The following is a 20,157-nucleotide window of genomic DNA, read 5'->3' as shown; positions in this document are numbered from 1 at the left end:
CTGTTGATTTCTAACCTAATTGAGATTAGCGTGTGGATCACGGGATGTGAGTTTCGCTGCTTTTACTTTTTTTCCTATCAGAAGAATGCATGAGGTCATTCACGGTCTTTGACACAAGATCAACCATGACTTCTGAAGAGGATCGCGCATGGTTTGAATCGACCTTCCGTCCTATCCCCAAACCAGAGCTCCCCGACGACGCTGTCGACTACTCAATTTATCATATCCCGCTCTCCCCCACTTCCACCGTTATCGATGAAGCTGCCGAGACCCGGGCACGATTGCTTGAGGTGCAACGTACAGCAGCAGATTTAACCAAGGATCTGCTCAAGGATTACATCTGGCAGCGCGAGCCCTTTCGATTGGAAATTACAAAGGAAGACGGTATGGAAGTCTCGTTCTTAAGAACTATCTCTAAATAAAGTTAAAAGCTAATTGTGACGGGGTTTAGGAATCACTTCCCTACAGGGCCGCACCACCTTCGGCGACTCTATTGAAGATGAATGGGTCATTGTGTACTTCCTCCGCGAACTGACCAAGCGACACAGAGATATCTGGGTTAAAGTGGTGGACGGCGATGGTGAGTTTCTTCTCATTGAAGCTTCAGGCACACTCCCGGCATGGATAGAGCCAGACGTTGCAGACAATAGGGTGAGTTATGGCTAGTTTTCACATCGGCTTATCAGAGACATCATACTAATCAGGTAATCTATGAATCAGGTGTGGATTCACCAGGGAGAGCTCCGAATCATCAAGCCCAAACAGGAGACGAAGAGACAGGTCACCGAGAAAATTTCACTTCCAGAAGCACGAAAGATTATCCAGAACGATCCCGGTCGCATTCTTCGCTCGACAATAATTCAAGAAGAGGCTTTTTACCGTCTACGCAACTACCCTCAGCAAATCAACGAGAACCTTCACTCCGCCATAATCACAATTCCTCGCAAGGCTGCATTCCTACTACACCAAAAGCCAGCCTATATCTCGCCTGCCGTGGAGGCGTTCTATGTTCGTGATCCGATCGCACTGCGACCACTGCGATCGAAGGATGCGTCCGACCTTGTTTTCAAGCCAGACGACTTGGTCGACGTTAGTGTTCGGTTTACCCGTGTCGGATATGCGCAACTCAAAAGCCAAGAATTCCCTGTGCCAAATTCCTGGGCGGGCAGGCTGCCCTCGACTGAGGATAAGAAAGCATATGAGCGGGCGGAAGCGGGAATGAAACTTGCGTGTGGATTCGAGATGCTGCTGTATGACCCCCAGAATCAAGATAAGCCTGCTGTCAGGGAAATGAAGTTCCTTCTCGAGGATGTGGATACAGGGGATGAAATCCTTCCCACTGATCAAGAAATCCAAGAAACCTGGGACAAGCGAGAAGACGATGAAAAATGGCTTGATATCAACTATGAAGATCTGGAGACAGAGCTCAAAGGAAGAGGCGAAGGAAAGGGAGCAGACGCTGGCAAATTCGGTGACTCTGGTGCCCAGGAAAATCTTCAACGGATCGTGGCTCGCTTTGAAGAGTTCTTGAATGACAGCAAAGCAGGCTTCGATGGTGCCGATTTTATTGATGACTTCGATACGGATTCTGATGTCGACGATGATGATGACGAGGAAGTCGATAGTGAAGGCGAGGATAAGGACGCGTCATTCAACGAAGAGGAATTCTCCAGAATGATGAAAGAAATGATGGGCATGCCTTCTGCACCCGATTCCATCCGCAAACGAGTAGAAGAACTCGATTCGGACACAGAGGACGACACGGAGAAGATCAAGGAGCTTTCCCGACTAATGGAGGCGGAATTGAAAGGGACGGGTGTGCTCGATCTCAACCGGCTCCCGCATGAATTATCCTCTACTGCAGCAAGTGCCTCCAAAGGAAAGGCTGCCAAGGTTTCCAGTGAAGATGATGAGGATGAGAACATCAACATCAACCTCGCTAAGAATCTGCTGGAGAGTCTTCAGGGCCAGGCTGGAGCTTCTGGCCCAGCGGGTAATATGCTGTCAATGATGAACATGCGCATGCCCAAATATGATCGCCCTTGAACGTGACAGTACAGGCTCGAGCTATGTATGTGAGTAATCATTGACGTGTCAGAGTAAGCAAGAGCAGACACCCAGAGGTCTAACCCGGCAATGGATTTCATGCCAGTTCTATGCGATTGACTGAAGGAATGTCTCATTCACTAGAGGCAATATGTCCACCAAAGACAAGGGTTATTCCCATTCTGGTTGCTGGTCAATATGGTTCTGTGATATCCTTTTCCACACCCGCCCCTGGAAAGGGATAACGGGGCTGATAGTGCGGTTGAACCAACACCTTGCAAGTGCCATGGTGACTATGAATGGAAAAGCAAGAAAAAAACCAGAAAAAGCACATCTGATTTCATCTTTCAGGTGTTCAACTTGTACTCCGTACCCATGCCCAAGAAAAGTTGGGCAGTTACCAGATGATCATGGGCTTAACAATTCAGCCAATGGCAACTAAATGAGGCTTTGTTCCTCACAGTCTTGATAGTCATGTCTTTTCTAGGTTAAGTAGTTACATACCGTTTTAAAGATATAGCTTGTGGTAATAAATTAGATGTCTGCTAGACCCCTCACATATGTCGTGCAACAGTTTCTACCTATATCCAAAGCTAGATACACATTCTCTATGCCTCTATTTGTAGATGTATAATCATCAACTTGTAAAATTTTGGTTAAAATATGTTCCACACTCCTAAGATACATGGTTCAACGGGACGGTCCCCGAATTTGGAATAGCCTAGTGGGGTTAGGGCCGTGAAGACATGCAGAAATTGCATAACATAAGCCACGTAGACATGACGGGTGGCGAGGGTATCAAGAAGCGTATAACATAGGGATTAGTGGTGTCGGCTATGGAACCACGGTGAAGAACCCTGATCTTGTGACTTGCCTCTATTAAGTCTGTGTTACCATTTTCATAGTATGTGGTACCTACGCTATTGCATATAAGATCAACCTAGTACTTTAGGAATTCCACGTGGAGGGCTAGATCGTGTCTTGGATCGACCCCCGATTGTTCCTGACAAATATAAAGGTGTCTCATAGCCGATCCACTTCTGCAGAGCCGAATTGGAACGTAACCGACCTTCCCAAAACAATCGAATATCCATGTGGGTACAAACTCAATTACATTGATAATAAACATCAAGGCTATATGTTATACGAGTATGTGTAGTGGAATGAGTCTCCGGGAAATAACGGAAATAAATAATCCGGCAATCGGCAATCCATCAAAAACCCGTTAGAGTGTCGTGTGCTTATTTGATGGCGAAAGGATCCGCTCGTGTGGGTTTGCCGATTTTCTTTTTTTTCCTCTTTCTTTTACAACTGTATTAAATCCCTCACCATAAATTAAAATGGATCTTCAATCTGTTCGGTGTGCTAGGGTAATAGGGTGAGAATAGTCAGAAGGAATGGGACATAATATACTCCGTAGTGGATGACAAGACCTAACTGCTACATATTATACACTACTAGTGTACTTAGTGTGCTTAGTGTGCTACTAGTGATACAAGGCCTGATGGGTTGCACTCCGTACTCCGTATACTCCGTCACGGAGGTCAGCTGGCTCCGTCGGCAAGGATCTAGGATTCAAGATCCCAGCTCAATGCCGGGGCAATTGCCATTTCAGAGTACCAAGATCTGTTTCATGTTTGGGGAATAGCCTGTATAAATGGTGCGGAGTATGGGCGATGTACATTAGCCGCTCTGTTTGCCATTTGGACGGGGCGGATGAACGGATCCTTTTAATGGAAATAATTCCGAAGATTATCCTAAGAGGATTGGAGATAGTGGACCTCGAGTATACTTATAGTATTGAATGCATTCTGATTTAGAGCTCAAAGAAAAAGGCAATATCCAAGTCCCGGAGGCTTGTCGGGAAATCCTATCAAGTTTAGATCCCTGCTCACGCTAATTCCCCTTCCCACTTTTTCCACGGAACTGGTTTGTGTTCCGCCTCAGGGAAAGATGAGCATGTTTTAAGATCGTCTATCTCCAAGGGATTACTCTAACCGAACTCCCCTAATTATATGATACACATCCAATATGACCTCCATATTTCAACAAATCGGAGGTCAGGGAATTCTTCCCTTCACCTCCTTGCCGTCCCCCTAACACGGAGTTATCTCCAGATTACTCTCCGAGGAAACCCGGGCTGATGGCTGGAATGGAGACGGCTGTCGACTGATCTGACACATGCTGATTTTCGAGTGACATGCAAAATCAGAAAGAGAGAAAAAAAAAGCAACCAAAAAAAGCAAATCCCTTACAGAATGTAACCGAAAGGTGAATTGATAGATCATAATAATTCTTAGAATTTAATATGGATATTGTATTCAGATCAAGAGAACAGAGTAGATTGTAATAATATTTCGTTAGCTGCACGATCATTGGCACTACACATATTACCAATGGAGCCCCTGTTTGCAGTGTATATCCACTTCTACGCAACGGTCCAAGGGCAGATGAGAACGGCCCCTCGGGACAAGACGCTAGGCAAAGAACGGAAACATATGAAATTGTAATGGTCGGGCCGATTCTAGAATTACTTTTCACATGCAGCAATCCAGGAGAGAAAAAGAATGTGATCGGACCACATCCGGAAGGGTGGTGTAACTATAAGGGCAAAGGTACGATTAAACAAAAGTGTAGAGCTTCCCAAGAGAAGAGTTATAAAGAGAGAAATAGAAAAGTGGAAAGAAGTGGATGTAGTGGAGAAGTTCTATTCTTCCATCAACCTTCCAGGAAGTTAAAGAGGGCAAGTCCCGGCCTTCGTCCGAAAAAGTCCCAGGACCATTAGCCCCTTCGATTCTTATTTATCGTACACACTCCACTACTCTGCCTCTTTTTAGTCTCTCTCCCTTCTCTTTAATATCTCCCCTTTGCCCTTTTTTTTTCCCTTTTACTCTTTAACCTTCCGGGAACCTGGTCACTGTGTGGATCGACCCGCATACCAGTCTTTCGTCATTATTATCCAGTCACAGCATGCCTGGCGACAATGGATTAGACATGCTGGTTATTGCTTGATCAGGTCCACCATGGATTTTATTGTGAGTAAAGACTAAGTTAAGATTTCTAGTTTTCTTTGGACTGACCTCTTCGCAGCTTTCTTTGACGCACTTCTGCGAGGTGCATGGTCCCACCTCTATTATTTGCTCGCAGGTCCTACCCTTTTCATGCCCGCAATGTCACCCCGAATCCGACTCTCCTCAGGGTACTCCTTCCGAGTCTCGTTTCGATCAGCGATCTCACAAATCTACCGAGTCCAAGTCGCCCAGAATCGAAGATCATCCATATTTCCTCAAAGGACATCCGGCATCCCCCGAAGATAAATCCAACCGAGGTGGCGCAAATGGCGACACCTGCGCCAGTTGCAGCTTATCTCTACCGGAAACTGTGAGCAAACAGCTACCTCCCGGTGCACCTGGAAGTCGTGACGCAAAGGGCAATTCCACTAGTCCGGTACTCCGCTCGCGCGAGCTCGTTTACTCGTGTGGCAACAGCCATTCCGAATTGGATGATGAGACCGACTATCACACCCATGCCTCTCCCCCCGACTCACTTCACTCTGCCTCGGTGGCCTCCGATGCCTCATGTCACACACACATTCACACCTATCTCTCTCAACGCGGGCCGCCTAAACCCGCTGACTACGCCCTTCTCCGACGCTCCTCAATTCGCACCCTAAGCTGTGAGCTCTTACCTCGGGGACTTTCTTCTGGCCCCATCTGCTTCGGTGACGGAGTCGCTGGTTACACAATTGCCTATATTTTCCGTCTGCCAGACCCCATGGCCCGCGGCAAGCGACGCAGCTATGCACTGGTTGCACTGGCCGGGCGAGATGCCGGAAGAGCATTCCGCGCATGTCCCATCATTTGGCGCGCCTTTGGCCGTATCGCAACCAGTATTGTCAACGCTGCTGAACGCTTCCAGGAAGACGAGAAGACCCGCGATGAGCAGAACAACCCGGGAAGACAGCCCGGCCGCCAGTATCCTCCTGTTTCTTCCTTCCTCACTGGCCGGGGTATGGACCCGGCGGGCCGGCGTGCAGCCGGCCAGATTCGCGCCCGTAATTTGGCTGAAATCGTCGGCAATGAATACATCTTTACCGAATTACATGCTCATTTCGTCGCACTTCTACAGCAGCTGGGCTCAATGTTTGGCGGCATTCCTCTTAATGAGGAACGCTTTGTCTGCAGCACTATGGGTGACGAAGAAAGCGCCAGTCCTTCTCAGCCAGTCCTCGTCTCCAAGGCAAGACAGCCAAACGACGACCAGAAGTATGACGGTAACGACATCGACATATCAAACCTCGAAATTTCCGCGGGACCCAAGGCGATCCCCATTGCGCCTCGCCAGCCTGTCATGGCTTGAAATATTCTTTTCATCATTTGCATGAACCTCTTATTGAGATACCCGCCTGCTTTGTTCTTTTTGTTTTTCAGGCACTTTCAACCTTGACCTTGACCTTGTTCTTTATTCTTTTTTTTTGCTGCTTTTGTCTGGGTTAGCAAGGTGTTTCGGCCGATTTCTGCATTGCTCATCCTGCATACTGATTCGGCCTTCGTTTTTTTTTTTTTTTTTTTTTGGCTCTCTCTTGCGTTATGGGTATGGGCATAGACTATGGCGTCTGACAAACACGGAAAGGAGTTTCTTGTTTTACCAGCCTTGGTTTGAGGTATGCTTTCTTGGGGTGATATGTCTTTCTTTTTCTCCTGGGCACCTCGTTCGATCTTCACGGAGTTCAGCGATTCAAGCACGTCTGTTTAGCGGGTTTCCATTTTGGTGACTAGCGCTAGGTTATGATTGAGATGTTACGATCGCATGAGGCATTCAAGAGACATGTATTCTATGTATTATTTAAACACGGATCAAACCATGGCCATTGGCCACTTTTTCGGAGACTTGATTTTTATTGTAATATAGTCCGGAATAATCCGGGTAAACGTACCTTTTTAGATTAATCCGGCCGCGGCCACAATCAAATCAAACCTTGGAAAATCCCACCAAAAAGAACAGCAGAGACTCAAGACCCGCATCACCTCCCACCTCCCTCCAGCAATATCAAAATGGTCGCCTTCGACAAGTGTGAGACCCGGCCTGCCCATATTGAGGCTATCCTCAATGGCCTCGACCGGTACAACCCCGAGACCACCACCGTCTTCCAGGACTATGTGTCCCAGCAGTGCGAGGACCGGTCATTCGACTGCTACGCCAACTTGGCTCTGCTGAAGCTGTGAGTTGGACCCCTTTCTTTTGTGGAATTGCATTGCGAAAATCATAAATGAGAAGCTCTACTATGATGAGTATCTTTTAAGCGTTTCCTATTACCTGACATCCCCATAATATACTTGGGCATGTTGAGAAATTCTGTGAAGATACTGAATGGGAAGAACCCCATGCATTGGTTGAAACCAACAGCATCGCATACTGCTCACAGACACCTCAAATTCTCCTGAAATTATCGAATCTAAGCTGACAATGGCCCTCTTCAAAAAAAATCCAGCTTCCAGTTCAACCCCCACCTCATCCAACCCGACACCGTGACCAACATCCTGGCCAAGGCCCTGACCGTCTTCCCCTCGCCCGCCTTCTCGCTCTGCCTCGCCCTGCTCCCAACAAGCACCCAGCCCTTCCCATCCACCACTGAAGCCCAAGCCGCCTCGCAGACCTCCGACTTCGTCGAGTCCGTCCAGAAGCTCACCCGTCTGTCCACCCTCCTCGAGTCCGCCCAGTACGCCCAGTTCTGGTCCACCCTGAACTCGGACGACCTGTACGCAGACCTGACCGCCGACGTCGCTGGCTTCGAGGAACTCGTCCGCATCCGTATCGCCATCGAGGTCGGAAACACCTTCCGCTCCATCACCGCTGAGATCCTCGAGTCCTGGCTCGATATCCGCAGCCGTGACGCGCTCGACAAGTTCGTCGTCGATGTCTGCGGCTGGAAGGTTGATGGCGCCCTCATCCGCGTGCCTACCAACAAGGAGAACGAGGCCCGCTCCGAGGTCAAGAGCGAGCACGTCGGCATCGAGCAGTTTGGTCGTGTCATCCGTCGCGGCTTTGAGTTGCCCGCATAAGCGCTTACGGAAGCTCTTTGTTCTTGATTTTTTTCTCTCTCGATTCGAAATGTTTCACTTCCTTCCGATTTCGTATCATCTTTTTTTAAAATCTCCAAAAAGCTGTGCGAGGGAAAATTCGTTTCCCATCCATGACATGAGTTCATGAATCCCACCCCCGATCAAGTGACGAACCGACGATAGATTTCGCATGGAGGAGGGGCTCGGAGATGAGTCGGGACCTGGCGCATCTGGCGTTTTTTTCTTTTTTTTTCCATTTCTCTTGTCTGTATTGGATTCTTTTTTTTTACTTGTCCACGCAAATATTTGCATTGGATAATATGAGGAAGAGAGAAAGATGCCATGTCCATACCATAACATAACTTTAGTCGTGCCTCTATGTAGGGCCGGCTTTGCTGCCAATATAAAAAATCATACAGAGCCGGTTCTAGATGTAGAAGCAATGGGGATATAGCACGACCCGGTCTCATTACGGAGGATGCAAGCTTAAATTACATCAACATTCAAAACATCCAACCTCTACAAAATATAATATCCCCAACCAAATCACAATATAAAGGACTTACAGGAGGAACCGGTCCAGTGAAAGTATCCCTAGACGCCGCAACCGACATCCTATTATCACAAACAACAATTAATCGCCGAAGCCAGTTCCGAAGCTAAGGATATAGCAACATTGGCAATTTCCTCCGGTGCAGCGCACCGATTATAATAGTATCGCCGATAGATCCTAGCAGTCTGTTTCCAGATTTCCTCAGCCGTCTTGTCGAGCTTATATTCCACGCCTTCTTCGACAAGTCTCAAAGTAGACAATAAGCTTGTAGAGGTAGGACCAGGCGCAACGGCGTTCACGCAGATGTTACTGGAGAATAGTTGAACAGATCTGCTTCGTACGAGACCATTACAGCCGTTCTTCGCTGTTGTGTATGCCAGGTCTGCAAATGCACCGATCAGCGTTGCATACGATGAGGTGACTACTATATTCCCCTTTGAGTTCGGTTTGTTAGAGGATGTCATGCTCATGGCTCGAGAGCCGTATTTCAGTGTGAGGAAGGTTCCGGTTTGCATGACTGCCATTGTGTGTTCGGAATGTGATACTGAGAGATTGTTTAGACACTCAAGAAATGGTTAATTTATTGTTATCGAGAAATGGAAATGTGTAAGGCAGATCAATAAAGACTAACTGGTATATTGCAATTCCCGGCGAAGTAGAAGTCCAATCGACCGTGAGATTTTAATATTTGTTGTATGAGATTGAGTGTTTGTTCCTCAGATGAGACATCGAGTATACGAGATTCCACTGTAGTGTCACTTCCAGTGGCTTTCACGGTATTTTGAAGGTCTACAAAATAGCTCGAGTTAATGTCGCAGGCGTAGACGGCCTTTACCCCGGATTACGCTACTACAATTACTATAGAACGACCAATGCCATGGGCTGAGCCTACGCCAGTAACCATGCCGATTTGGCCATGTAGAGTTGCTTCGAGCATTGTGAGTAGATTGATTCTCTCAAGGTCTTTTTTTGGAAAGATGGAATCCAAACCAGCCCTGCTCAAATATATAATGGGAGGATGGGCACATGCTGTAGTACAATCACTAGGTCTGTAGTGGTGAACATATGCAGTCTTGTAATCGAATGCTAAGAATGAGTTTGGCCTTGTTGGACAAAGGTGAGATCGGGCATCGTCCACATTATACGATTCGCTAGATTGCCTGTTCACTTCATCCCAGCCCATCATACCTTGAAACTGAAATAGGGGTATGGTTCAGAAAGGTCTATGTGTTATGTCCACAGACTTTGAGGTCTTTCCTTTGTTGCATCAAACGCCCTTTTTCTCTCTCGAAGATGGCACATTACTTGTGTCGTTAATATATAGAAGTCCTCTACCTTCGCACATATAAGTCAGATTATAAACTTGGAAGTGCTTCGCCAATCTTGTCCATTATTGTTGGCTATATACTCAGCTGTACAAAGTTTTATAGATCAGGGTTTTCCCCAATGCATGTGGCAAACACGAGGGTGAACTATAACGAACTATAATGCTATGTAACCATGCTCTGCTTGTATTACACATGCTTTTTAGGGACACGGAGAACCATCGTACAACTTTGGCATTGATGCAGGACGGATTCCTTACCCACAGCCTCAGGAATTCGATACATAGTCATTCCCTGCATGATATGTGATATAAAAGTTCCAAGGCAATTCAAAATGCTAATGCAGAAAAGACTCTGTATATAGCTAGAAAATACTTGATGTTCCTGGGAACATTGCTATGTACAACCTAGGGTAGGCAAAATACTCTCATCTAATGCAAAACATCATCATATCTACCTCAACTCTTCCCACTGCACACCAGCCCATTCCTCACGCCACCCAGTAACGCCCAGCTCCTGCGGTGTACAGTTCTTACCACAGACCCCCATGATGATAGTGCCCCACTCCATGCCCGCATCATCCTTCCCAAGACCAACACCAGCACGCCCCTCCTCAAGCATACTGATAGCATGTGGCACAAGCTGGAATTCAAACACACGCTGACTTCCACAGTACTCACAAGCCGGGATGCTCCCCGCACCGACTGTGGTGACCTTGGCATTAGGAGCATTGTGAGCATGCAGCCGGGCACCGACCTCATCGCTAGTCGAGTACAGCAGTGGTGTACCGCGGAACTCATACCGAAGCACTTGCTCCGGGTTGTGTTCGAGGCGCATTGAAAACTTCATGAAATCCTTGTCGAGCTCGGACTCGAAGGTGTCCTTGAGCTCGGGGCCGCCAGCACCTTCTTCCTCCATTGGTTCGATCTGCACATTATCTGGCACTGTGGGTGTAGATGGGTCCGAGAGAGTCTCGTATTCTGCGTCTAGGAAGAAATTCTTGTACGGCGCAGGGAACGCGGACTGCGCGGGCCACGGTGCCGTTGTACTTGATTCTGGTGTTTTCTTTGTCGCGGCTGAGGGGGGCGGCGAGGAGATGCGCACTTTGTCGGCGAAAGTTGAGGCCAGGGTGCTTTCAGTCACGGCGGGCTTCTCGGCTGTAGGTGCTGTTGCCTGGACCGGCATTGCAAAGGGGTTGCTTCCTGCGGGTGTTGGGCCCGAAGCTGATGAGAAGGGGTTCGGGTTTGAGGAGACGTTGCTTGTCAGGTTTGTTGCGCCGAATAGGCTCGCACCTAGGTCCTGCTTGGGTTGCTCTGGTGCGACGGGCTGGGTTTCCTCTGCTTTCGTTTCGACCTGTTTGTTTTGTCCACCGACGAGGACCTTGCGCGCTGCGCGGAATGCTCTGATACTGCCTGGCTTGCGGTTGCAGGGTTTTCTGGGGCAGCCAAATAGGTATAGGCGTCGTTCGTCGGTTGGGAAGTGATCGGGCAGGTCGCCGTGCAATTCGAGGAGGAGCAGCATTGGGCTGTTGCAGACTTTGCAATTGGCAAAATCACCAGGCGCTGGGGAGGCATCATCAAGCCATTTCTGAACAAAGAATTGCGATTGTTAGTTGGAGTTGGTTATAGAGAGTGATCCCTCGTAGTGGTAGAACATACCGGCCAGCCTCCAAGATGGCTGATTACATCTTCAATGACATCCTCAGCGGCATAGCCTAGAAGAACACCGGTATCGGTGAAGTCTTCGTCGAGACTGGAGTCACTGTCGTAGGGGTCCATCTTGAATTGAATTCGGAGTTAAGTGAATCAAATCTGTGAAGCGCCCCTCTAAAAGATAAGCGATATGAAAATGCACCAGTCCTAAAAGAGACTAGCGTGACATTGATACGTACTACCAAGTTGTCCGCCCTTGACCACTTCAACCTCCATCCATCCTATTCATCTATGGACCTTTGATATATTTGTATTTAATCTCTGGATAATCAGAACTGGCTATCCAACTGCAAATTAACTCTGTCATCTTCTAGTACTACCATTAACCATGCGGTCTATACGACCTCTATCTCTCTTCCTATACTCCATCCTACTCGTCTCGTTTGGCAATGCAGCAGAACAAGAGCCATTGCGGGAAGTCGTCAGTGCATCCCCCAAGCGGGTGGCAGTAATCGGTATGTCTTTCTCTACACAATAAGACATATAAGACATATGGAGCTGATATCCTTCATAGGCGCCGGAGCTGCAGGCTCGTTTACTGCGTATCAACTGCGCAAGCTCGCAGATAAAGCCAACATCCCTGTCGATATCACAGTTTATGAGCGTGAATCATATGTTGGCGGCCGCTCAACAACAGTCAATGTATTCGACAACCCAGCGTATCCCATTGAACTGGGCGCTTCCATCTTTGTCCAGATCAATTATAACCTGGTCAACGCTTCCCGTGACCTCGGCCTAACGGTCAATAGTGCTGATCATGCACGGCCTAGGGAGACCGATGAGAGCATCGGGATTTGGGATGGGAACCAGTTTGTTTTCACGATGAAGAATTCGTATGACTGGTGGAATATTGGCCGGCTCTTCTGGCGGTATGGACTAGCGCCGCTACGTACTCAGAATTTGGTGAAGAATGTTGTTGGCAGGTTTCTCCGTCTTTACGAAGAGCCATTATTCCCTTTCAGCTCTCTCACTAAGGCAGCTATTGCGGCTGAATTGATCAATGCCACTGCAGCTTCTGGCAATGTGTTTCTCCAGGCAAATAGCATCGACTCGCTATTTGCGAGGGAGATCATTCAAGCAAGTACTCGAGTAAATTATGGGCAGAACCTGCAGCTGATCCATGGCTTGGAATCAGTCGTCTGTATGGCTACGGATGGAGCGGTTTCTATCGAGGGCGGAAACTGGCGAATTTTCGATGGCGCCCTCAGAGCATCGAAAGCGAATATCAAAGTGAATACCACAGCCACCGAGATTTTACGCAACGATGATGGGACTGTGCGGGTGTCCTCAAAGCTAAACACCGCTGCCGACTCAGAGGATGAGGTCTTTGACGAAGTTGTCATTGCCGGTCCTTTGCAGTACTCGGATGTCGCTATCTCCCCTCCCTTGGATTATACTCCCGATGAGATTCCATATTCCAATCTGCACGTCACACTCTTTGCATCCCCACACCGCATCTCACCGAAGTATTTTGGCCTAGATCCAAATGCTCGAGCGCCTGAGACTATTCTGACTACTCTGCCCGAGGGCCTCGATTTGGGCTCGAACCCAGCTGGTGTTGGGCCTAGCGGCTTCTGGAGCATTAGTACACTTCGAACAGTAGATCATTCTATCGTGGAATCCGAAGATACACAGCAGCATTACGTTTACAAGATCTTCTCGCCAGAGCGGCCCACGGCTGAATTTATTGCCCAGATTCTGGGGCTGGAGACTGAGAGTGAGACTGTGAGGGGTAATGCAACCATTGGAGACCTCCGGATAGGTGATATTAGTTGGTTCCATGAGAAGCTATGGAACCCATATCCTCTTGAGTACCCGCGAGTGACATTTGAGGAGACTCTTCTGGCTCCGGGTGTATGGTATACGGGTGGCATAGAGAGCTTCATCTCGACAATGGAGACTAGTGCGCTGATGGGCCGAAACGTGGCAACCCTCATGGTCCAGTCGTGGTAGAAGCAAGGACATGAGATAATGATATATCAGGGGGTTATTTCGAAGTCTGCTTATGTCTTATCAAAAGTCATGCATATAACGTTCCTTTCTTGCTTTCAGCCTTGCATTTGTTGCCCACAATACCATATTATATAAATTGCTTAATATACATGTTGGAGACTATAATTTCCGTGTTTGTTCCCATGCATTTAATCTCGGCACTCATTAGATACTTCGGAGCTATCTTTCTCCGCGCATCTGCAGTTCCAGAGCCTCCTATTTCTTAGTAGAACTCTAGATCTGTGATCTCAATAAAGAATGAAAAAATGAAGTTGATTCCTTTCTATGCACATATACTCCTAACATGCATTCAATCCTAGCTAAACCTGTATCGACAGTGTAAACGACCTGTGAATTGCCTGTTTAGGTTTAGTCCCCAGTGCTGCGGGGCCTTCTGGTCAACGTTAACCCTAATTCAACTATGATCTAGCAACTTGGAAGCATTATGACTCCTACTGGATCGAGTCTGGCGCCGATACAGTTTGATATTGTCACAATGAGAACTGGTATCACAAGCCTTCTACCTTGAAAAATATACTCTATGCATGGCTGTGATTTCACGTTTGTTTCTCGATAACCTCTTTGTCCACAGTCGGCCCTCGTCCTGCGAAAATTGATGCCGAGCCAGGATGCTAGCCAGGGGAATGACTGCTGGGTATCCCTTAGATCCTCACCGGAGACTAGGTGATCTACAACAGCGATAAATGTGTAGGTCCTATTCCAGTGCAGATATGCCACCTATTCCAATGGACCTAGTAGTGTCATGGGGAAAGAATTCTGAAATGCACCACCCGTGAAGCTCTAATGAAAAATCCCAGGGAAGACCTATTTATTCTCGTGTTTTTGTCAAGAATCCGCAGGCCCACTGATCAACCAGCCAAAGCCAGAACCCAAGGTTGAAAATCACTGTCAACGCAAGTTAATCGTTAAGAATGTTATCGTATAATTAGATTACCGACCTACTCCAAACAAAACCATTCCCCAAATCTGTCGCCGCGTATTAACGAGCCGTATAGTGTGAACCCCAATAACTGTGCCGACCAATGACACAGAGTGGAGGGCCAGCTTATCGGTTATCACATGGAATGTTATAAGAAACAGCAACATGGAACCTAGTATCATAGCCATGACGATACAGCCACGGCGATTAGAATTGGCTGTTACGACACGATGTAGGACTGGAGTTGTGGTAAACTGCATCGAGAGGTTGTCCACTAGAAGAAGCAATAATACGCCAGATAGTACATTTATATTGTAGCTGACGTGCGAAGGACGCAGCAAATACTCATTTGGGTGTGGTACTAGAGGCTGAGATGGAATACAAATGAACACGGACCAACCGCTATTAATCCCCAGTAGGGAAGAATACCTAAAAAGTCGACATGTTTATTCGCTTTCTGTCGCAGCTGTCGCAGCTGCCGTAGATGCCGTAGATGCCGTAGATGCCGTAGATTACCGATGAAGATAAATCAATTGATCAGACCAAACTTTCACATTCGTTCCGATGTCTTACTATAGACGACGTTCGTCAAGCTGTTGATAAACTCGGCGATATAACTACCCACGGCGTAGTCCATCTCGCAGACGCTTCGTAGAGATTAGCTACTGAAGAAAGGCGCAAGATAACCCCAGAAAGAAGTTGCAGAGTCGATAGTGTTCATTCTGGAGTTGACTAAAGTGTAGGAAAGTGGTAGAAGCGTAAAACCAGATGGCATGTTTACAGAGTCGCGACCAATTCGCCCGACGACACATTTAGAGGCGGCCAAGAAGCCTTACTTTCAAAAAAGCGATTCATTGGTCCGAATGTCGTGTAGAAACCGGAGTATTGTGTGACTGTGCATTTTCTATGTATATATTTGATGGGAGCTAGTAATCTGCCTCGCTCTCACTGCCGGGGTATGCCTTCTTTCTCAACTTCCATAGTGACTTTTCTCGTCGCGCAGCAACTTCACGCTGGTGACGACTATTATCTTCCACGACAGTCATCCAAGGCACATTGCTCGCCCGGCGGACCCTCTCTCGTAGCAGTGCAAGTGTTCGACTATGCTCAGCCGGATCGAGCTCATGGGCCTGTTCACTGCCAGAGTCTCCAGCTTTCCTCGGCCCAGATGTCGATTGCTGGTAGCGCCGCTCTGCCGCACGAGCGGCGTGGTATTCTTCACTGATAGCCCAGTTTGGGTTATCAAGCTGGCCGCGGACCAGCACAATGCCATGACCTTGCCCGAAGGCCTTTTCTAGGCGAGATGAAGGAATAGGAGTGGAGAGCTCCAGCTTGCGCGAAGAGGTATCGATCGAACGGACCAAAGCCAGACCAAGACAATTCGACGCCTTGGGGTCCAATGGGGTGCAACTGCCGGAACCAACAAAGAGGTAAGGAAGGTCTTCTGGTGTTCGTACAATGCTGTCAGCGATGGAAAGCTCAGCTGGATTACCGGCGCTTGGGTTTGCTGAATCCATGTCAGTATCCTCATGGGTTTCGTCATTCGGTGTCTGTGATGTTTCCATCCCACTCATGATAGCCTTGGGCGATTCCACTGCCACGACTCCTACGATAGCACCTTCAAGCGTTTCGTGCAGTAGATCGGGATTAATCTGGGATCCCATGACCATGACGCCCAGAATACCTTGCCGTGCGCCAGCATAGTCCACAGTAATGGGCCTCGTGCGAGATAGCGGCACATCTGACCAAAGCGAAGTGCTGAGATCATTTGGATGAGACATATGAAAGTATGACTGGATTTGCATAGCTCGCAATTGAGCGCTTGATCGGCTCACGAAATCAGTGGGCTGAGATGGGAGGATTGTCAAGGGAACCCGAGCTTCATGGGCAGCCAAACCTAACGGATCCACAACTTCCGAGGGGCCCTTTTCGCTCATATATACCACGTCAGAGAGACCGAGAGACCTGACTAGCCAAGTTGCAACTTCCAGTCCTTGTCCAAAGATCCAACCGGGGTAGTTGATAATCAGAGGGCATTGGGGATGCTTCTCCAGCAAGGAGCGGTATTGATCCATTAGATCCATGACGGCCAGTGCATAGTGATCCGGGTCTTCTTTTGGCGATGCTGCGCCGATATGATGCGCCCGCACTATTTCACCGTGGGAATCATTCAATGATGGGTGGGTGAAAGGCGGACCGAAGAATGGAGAGTGCAAGCGTGCAAGATAAACTTGACCCATAGGGGCAAACTCAGGCTGGCCTGGGTCTAAATCCAGGAAAGCAACTCCATCGGTATGAGTATACCCATTCTCGGTCTCAGGTGTCGGGCTGAGAACGTGATTCAACAAGTAGCGACTAAAAGTGGACTTTCCGGATGCCTTGGGGCCACAGATTAGCACACGAAGTTGTCCTTCACGTTGTGAGAGAGCTTTCATTGATGCACTCCATTTCTTGTCAAGGTGAAGTGGTCGGATATGTCTATTTAAAGAATCATCTGCCGATGTATACAACTGCCAAGTCAATTAGCTTTGAACACAGCTCGAGCTGGAGTAGAATGCGATAGCATACCACTGAGAAAGTCCGCTTCGAATCTTTTGCTGCCCCTTTCAGGGTGATTTTATCTGCAGTGGTACTATCGCCAGCCCAGATCCTTTGATACAGAGGCGAGAGATCACGGAGGCGGGAAATGCCACTGGTGCAGGACTTGATCTCCACTTCTGCGTCGCCATCAATTCCAGCAACACATTTGATGACTGGTAAAGAGTGGGTGGAGGGAGCATAAACTCTATGCAATTGTGAGGATGGATGTAATTTCGCACCCATCAGACTGACAACTCCTCTTTTGACCCAGAGGTCATAATGGCCCAACAACGCCAGGTTCTAAGCCAAGTTAGTATTCCCCCTAAATGGCCGGAAAGGTTCGTCCATACCGTTCGTTCCTTGATGCGAATGCAAAGTGTGCTTTCATCACTGTAGACGATATTGCTTTTGTTCAAACGAGCCTTGGATAGAGGGAAATTCTGGAGTTCTGCTGGTGTTTCCGCGGGCGATTCATAGCCATCGGCATCACCCACAACAGATGCAATGTCATCCTCATTCATCTCTTCTGCATCCTCGACTTGGTCTTTTTCAGACTGCTCGTCTTCGGGGTGCTTAGAAGTATCCTCCACCTCAGGCTTCACTTCCGATTTTTGAGGTTTTGTAGCTCTTACTAGGCGCTCCGGTGTTATCTCTGCGGGCAATGGCTCATCTTGTTTCTTTGCTGCCTTTGTTCGTGTACTACGACGCTCTTCATTTGTCTCAGTCGCCCCAGGTCCCTCGAGAGACTGCCGTGACTTTTTCGAGGGTGGCTCGCTCTCGATGATAGTTTGCGGCGCATCCTTTGGTACATCCACGCTCTGTGCTTGCTGTTGTCGAGCTCTGCGCGCTGCCAAAGCAGCAACGGCGCTAACAGGGCCTAGAAAAACAATAAGGTGAGCTTCGCATTGGTGTCGTAGAGCATGGATGGACTTACCAGCTGATTGCTGTTTTTCGGCCTTTCGCTTCACCATGATATTATACAATTCGACCCCCACGAGCTTTGAGCTTGTGTTAGAAAGAAAATCGACCTCGATAATGCAATCCAATGCCGATAAGCAAAAAAAAGTGGCTGGTGGCCCGTGCTCCCGCGGAGCAGAAAAAAAAGATCGTTGGACCATGAGCATCCTCACTCAACGTCGATCCAATTAATTTTGCGAAATCGGCTGTGCTGAAACTTTGCATATATATCCTGTGCATTATTCCACTTTCCAGTTCCATTCACCTTCTGGATTTCGGGAGTGCCAAGCGCCGCGCATCCTTGCGAAAGCATTTTTAGTCTCAACCTCGAGTTTGCCCGACACATTGAACAGCCGCCATGGCATCATCCGACAGCGATAGCAGCTCGAGCAGATCGACCTCGCCCGAGCTTACGACCGAAAAAGAGAAAAAAATGACGCAACATTTGAAGGCGCAGGAATCAAGTGAAGATGAAACCTCAGACTCAGGTTCAGACTCGGATAGCGACTCCGACGATTCTAACGAAATGAAGCCCAGCTCCAGCTCAGGCAAGAGGTAAGATATCAACCCTATATCAGCCTTGATAAGAACTAATCAATGCGGCCATAGAGTCGTAATCTCCGGTCCTCAGCCATACAAACCACCCGCGGGTTTCAAGTCTGCAAAGAAACAGGCCCCGCCATCCTCCAAAGCCTCCTCCCTTCTCTCCAACCTCAACGGCAAACAAGTCCTCCACCTCACAGCACCAGCCTCTTTGCCTTTGTCCAAGGTCAAAGAGGTGTGTATGGCCAAGATCATGCAGGGTGAACCGATCATCACCCACGAGGGTGTGAACTACGGTATCCCAGTCGAGGCTCTTTCTGAGGCCGATCCCGCTACCAAATCGCTACTTCTTTTTGACGAGAAGACACAAAAATATTGCACAGCGGCCCAGGGTGTTCCAAGTTACCACGTTCAAGAAATGATCGGTCTCCCAAGCACATCGAAAAAGACCGATGCTGCAGTGGAAGAATTGCGCAAATATGTCAAGCCAGCCCGGCCGCAGCCGAAGAACTTGAAGATGCGCTTCCGGCCTGTCGGAACAACTACTGCGCCTCCAGAGACTCTTGGATCTGACTCAGAATCCGAGGCTGAGGTGCCTTCGTTCAAAGTTCCCAGGGGAGAGGAACGGAAGAGGAAGCATGATCACGATGAAGCTGAGGATGAAGCTCCCCAAGCGGCGGCGCTTCCTCGGAAGAAGTCAAAGAAGCACTCACAAGAAAAGGAGGAGGATGACAGTCTGAGCCGGAAGAAGTCCAAGAAGTCCCACAAGGATAAGGAGGAAAAGAAGCGGAAGAAGTCCGAAAAGGCATGATTTGGCGTTAGTGATTTTTGAAAATAGCTTTGTTTTAACGACGTCCCCAACACTATGTACAATTTACAATCTTATCTTTTACTTGGATCTGGTAGCTCTAATAGCCAGCTGCGATGTGAACAATATTACATGTGTTTGGCTTTTCCATTGCCTATATTTTTGATAGTCATAGGTCCGAAGCAATTAGTATTAATCCGATGAGATCCTCCTTGAATCGCTTTAACTTGGGATTTCCTTCCACACCAAGTGACCGGCTTTGGCTTCAATTCAGCATCCAATATTGAATGGCATCTAGGATTCCCAGATGCTTAGCCTGGCCATATCAACTGCTTCTGGGCAAGTATATCGACAAAAGTCACCAATCAGAGGATTAAGTCAAAATTAGAAAGATCAGAAAAATAGTTTAAGAGGCACAAAGGAAGATAGGGCCTACGCAAAAATGTTGTATAGAGATGATCTACGTGTTTTGCCTCAGGCATCAGGCTGACATAAGGTGATGGGTCATAGATCACATGCATGCGGAGAGAGCCCAGGTGATGTTTCTCCCTTTGTGTATTCTAAGATTTCTATGAACTCTTGAATAGATTTGGGTTTTCCATTATTTCCATTTCTTCTTTGCAATATAGATCATGGCGC

The 20,157-nt window shown here is 48.0% G+C and overlaps 8 protein-coding genes across 8 annotated transcripts; 5 read left to right on the top strand and 3 right to left on the bottom strand.

Annotated features, from left to right (window-relative positions):
• Positions 1-125: 125 nt before the first annotated feature.
• N7447_001150 (putative regulatory factor Sgt1) lies at positions 126-2,046 on the top strand (the record flags this gene model as incomplete). Its single annotated transcript, XM_057225426.1, has 3 exons — positions 126-384; positions 452-651; positions 721-2,046. 3 exons carry the CDS (start codon positions 126-128, stop codon positions 2,044-2,046), a joined length of 1,785 nt encoding a protein of 594 aa, XP_057089442.1.
• Positions 2,047-5,069: 3,023 nt separating this feature from the next.
• N7447_001149 (folliculin domain-containing protein) lies at positions 5,070-6,405 on the top strand (the record flags this gene model as incomplete). The annotated part of the gene is made up of 2 exons (XM_057225425.1): positions 5,070-5,081; positions 5,137-6,405. 2 exons carry the CDS (start codon positions 5,070-5,072, stop codon positions 6,403-6,405), a joined length of 1,281 nt encoding a protein of 426 aa, XP_057089441.1.
• A 695-nt stretch (positions 6,406-7,100) lies between these two features.
• On the top strand, positions 7,101-8,108 carry N7447_001148 (CSN8/PSMD8/EIF3K family protein; the record flags this gene model as incomplete). The annotated part of the gene is made up of 2 exons (XM_057225424.1): positions 7,101-7,267; positions 7,538-8,108. 2 exons carry the CDS (start codon positions 7,101-7,103, stop codon positions 8,106-8,108), a joined length of 738 nt encoding a protein of 245 aa, XP_057089440.1.
• A 621-nt stretch (positions 8,109-8,729) lies between these two features.
• Positions 8,730-9,185, bottom strand: N7447_001147 (Short-chain dehydrogenase/reductase SDR; the record flags this gene model as incomplete). The annotated part of the gene is made up of 1 exon (XM_057225423.1): positions 8,730-9,185. One exon carries the CDS (start codon positions 9,183-9,185, stop codon positions 8,730-8,732), a length of 456 nt encoding a protein of 151 aa, XP_057089439.1.
• A 1,254-nt stretch (positions 9,186-10,439) lies between these two features.
• On the bottom strand, positions 10,440-11,764 carry N7447_001146 (small subunit rRNA maturation protein TSR4; the record flags this gene model as incomplete). Its single annotated transcript, XM_057225422.1, has 2 exons — positions 10,440-11,573; positions 11,645-11,764. 2 exons carry the CDS (start codon positions 11,762-11,764, stop codon positions 10,440-10,442), a joined length of 1,254 nt encoding a protein of 417 aa, XP_057089438.1.
• Positions 11,765-12,026: 262 nt separating this feature from the next.
• N7447_001145 (putative prenylcysteine lyase) lies at positions 12,027-13,651 on the top strand (the record flags this gene model as incomplete). The annotated part of the gene is made up of 2 exons (XM_057225421.1): positions 12,027-12,153; positions 12,213-13,651. 2 exons carry the CDS (start codon positions 12,027-12,029, stop codon positions 13,649-13,651), a joined length of 1,566 nt encoding a protein of 521 aa, XP_057089437.1.
• A 1,905-nt stretch (positions 13,652-15,556) lies between these two features.
• Positions 15,557-18,181, bottom strand: grc3 (uncharacterized protein; the record flags this gene model as incomplete). The annotated part of the gene is made up of 4 exons (XM_057225420.1): positions 15,557-17,140; positions 17,199-17,510; positions 17,561-18,087; positions 18,145-18,181. 4 exons carry the CDS (start codon positions 18,179-18,181, stop codon positions 15,557-15,559), a joined length of 2,460 nt encoding a protein of 819 aa, XP_057089436.1.
• A 344-nt stretch (positions 18,182-18,525) lies between these two features.
• N7447_001143 (DNA-directed RNA polymerase I subunit RPA34) lies at positions 18,526-19,521 on the top strand (the record flags this gene model as incomplete). Its single annotated transcript, XM_057225419.1, has 2 exons — positions 18,526-18,722; positions 18,777-19,521. The coding sequence occupies 2 exons, from the start codon at positions 18,526-18,528 to the stop codon at positions 19,519-19,521; spliced, it is 942 nt and encodes a 313-aa protein (XP_057089435.1).
• Positions 19,522-20,157: the final 636 nt, after the last annotated feature.

Source organism: Penicillium robsamsonii (genome assembly GCF_028829455.1).
Source record: "Penicillium robsamsonii strain IBT 29466 chromosome Unknown utg000001l_segment0_segment0, whole genome shotgun sequence".
Classification (NCBI taxonomy): domain Eukaryota; kingdom Fungi; phylum Ascomycota; class Eurotiomycetes; order Eurotiales; family Aspergillaceae; genus Penicillium; species Penicillium robsamsonii.
This window is presented reverse-complemented; position numbering and strand designations above follow the sequence as displayed.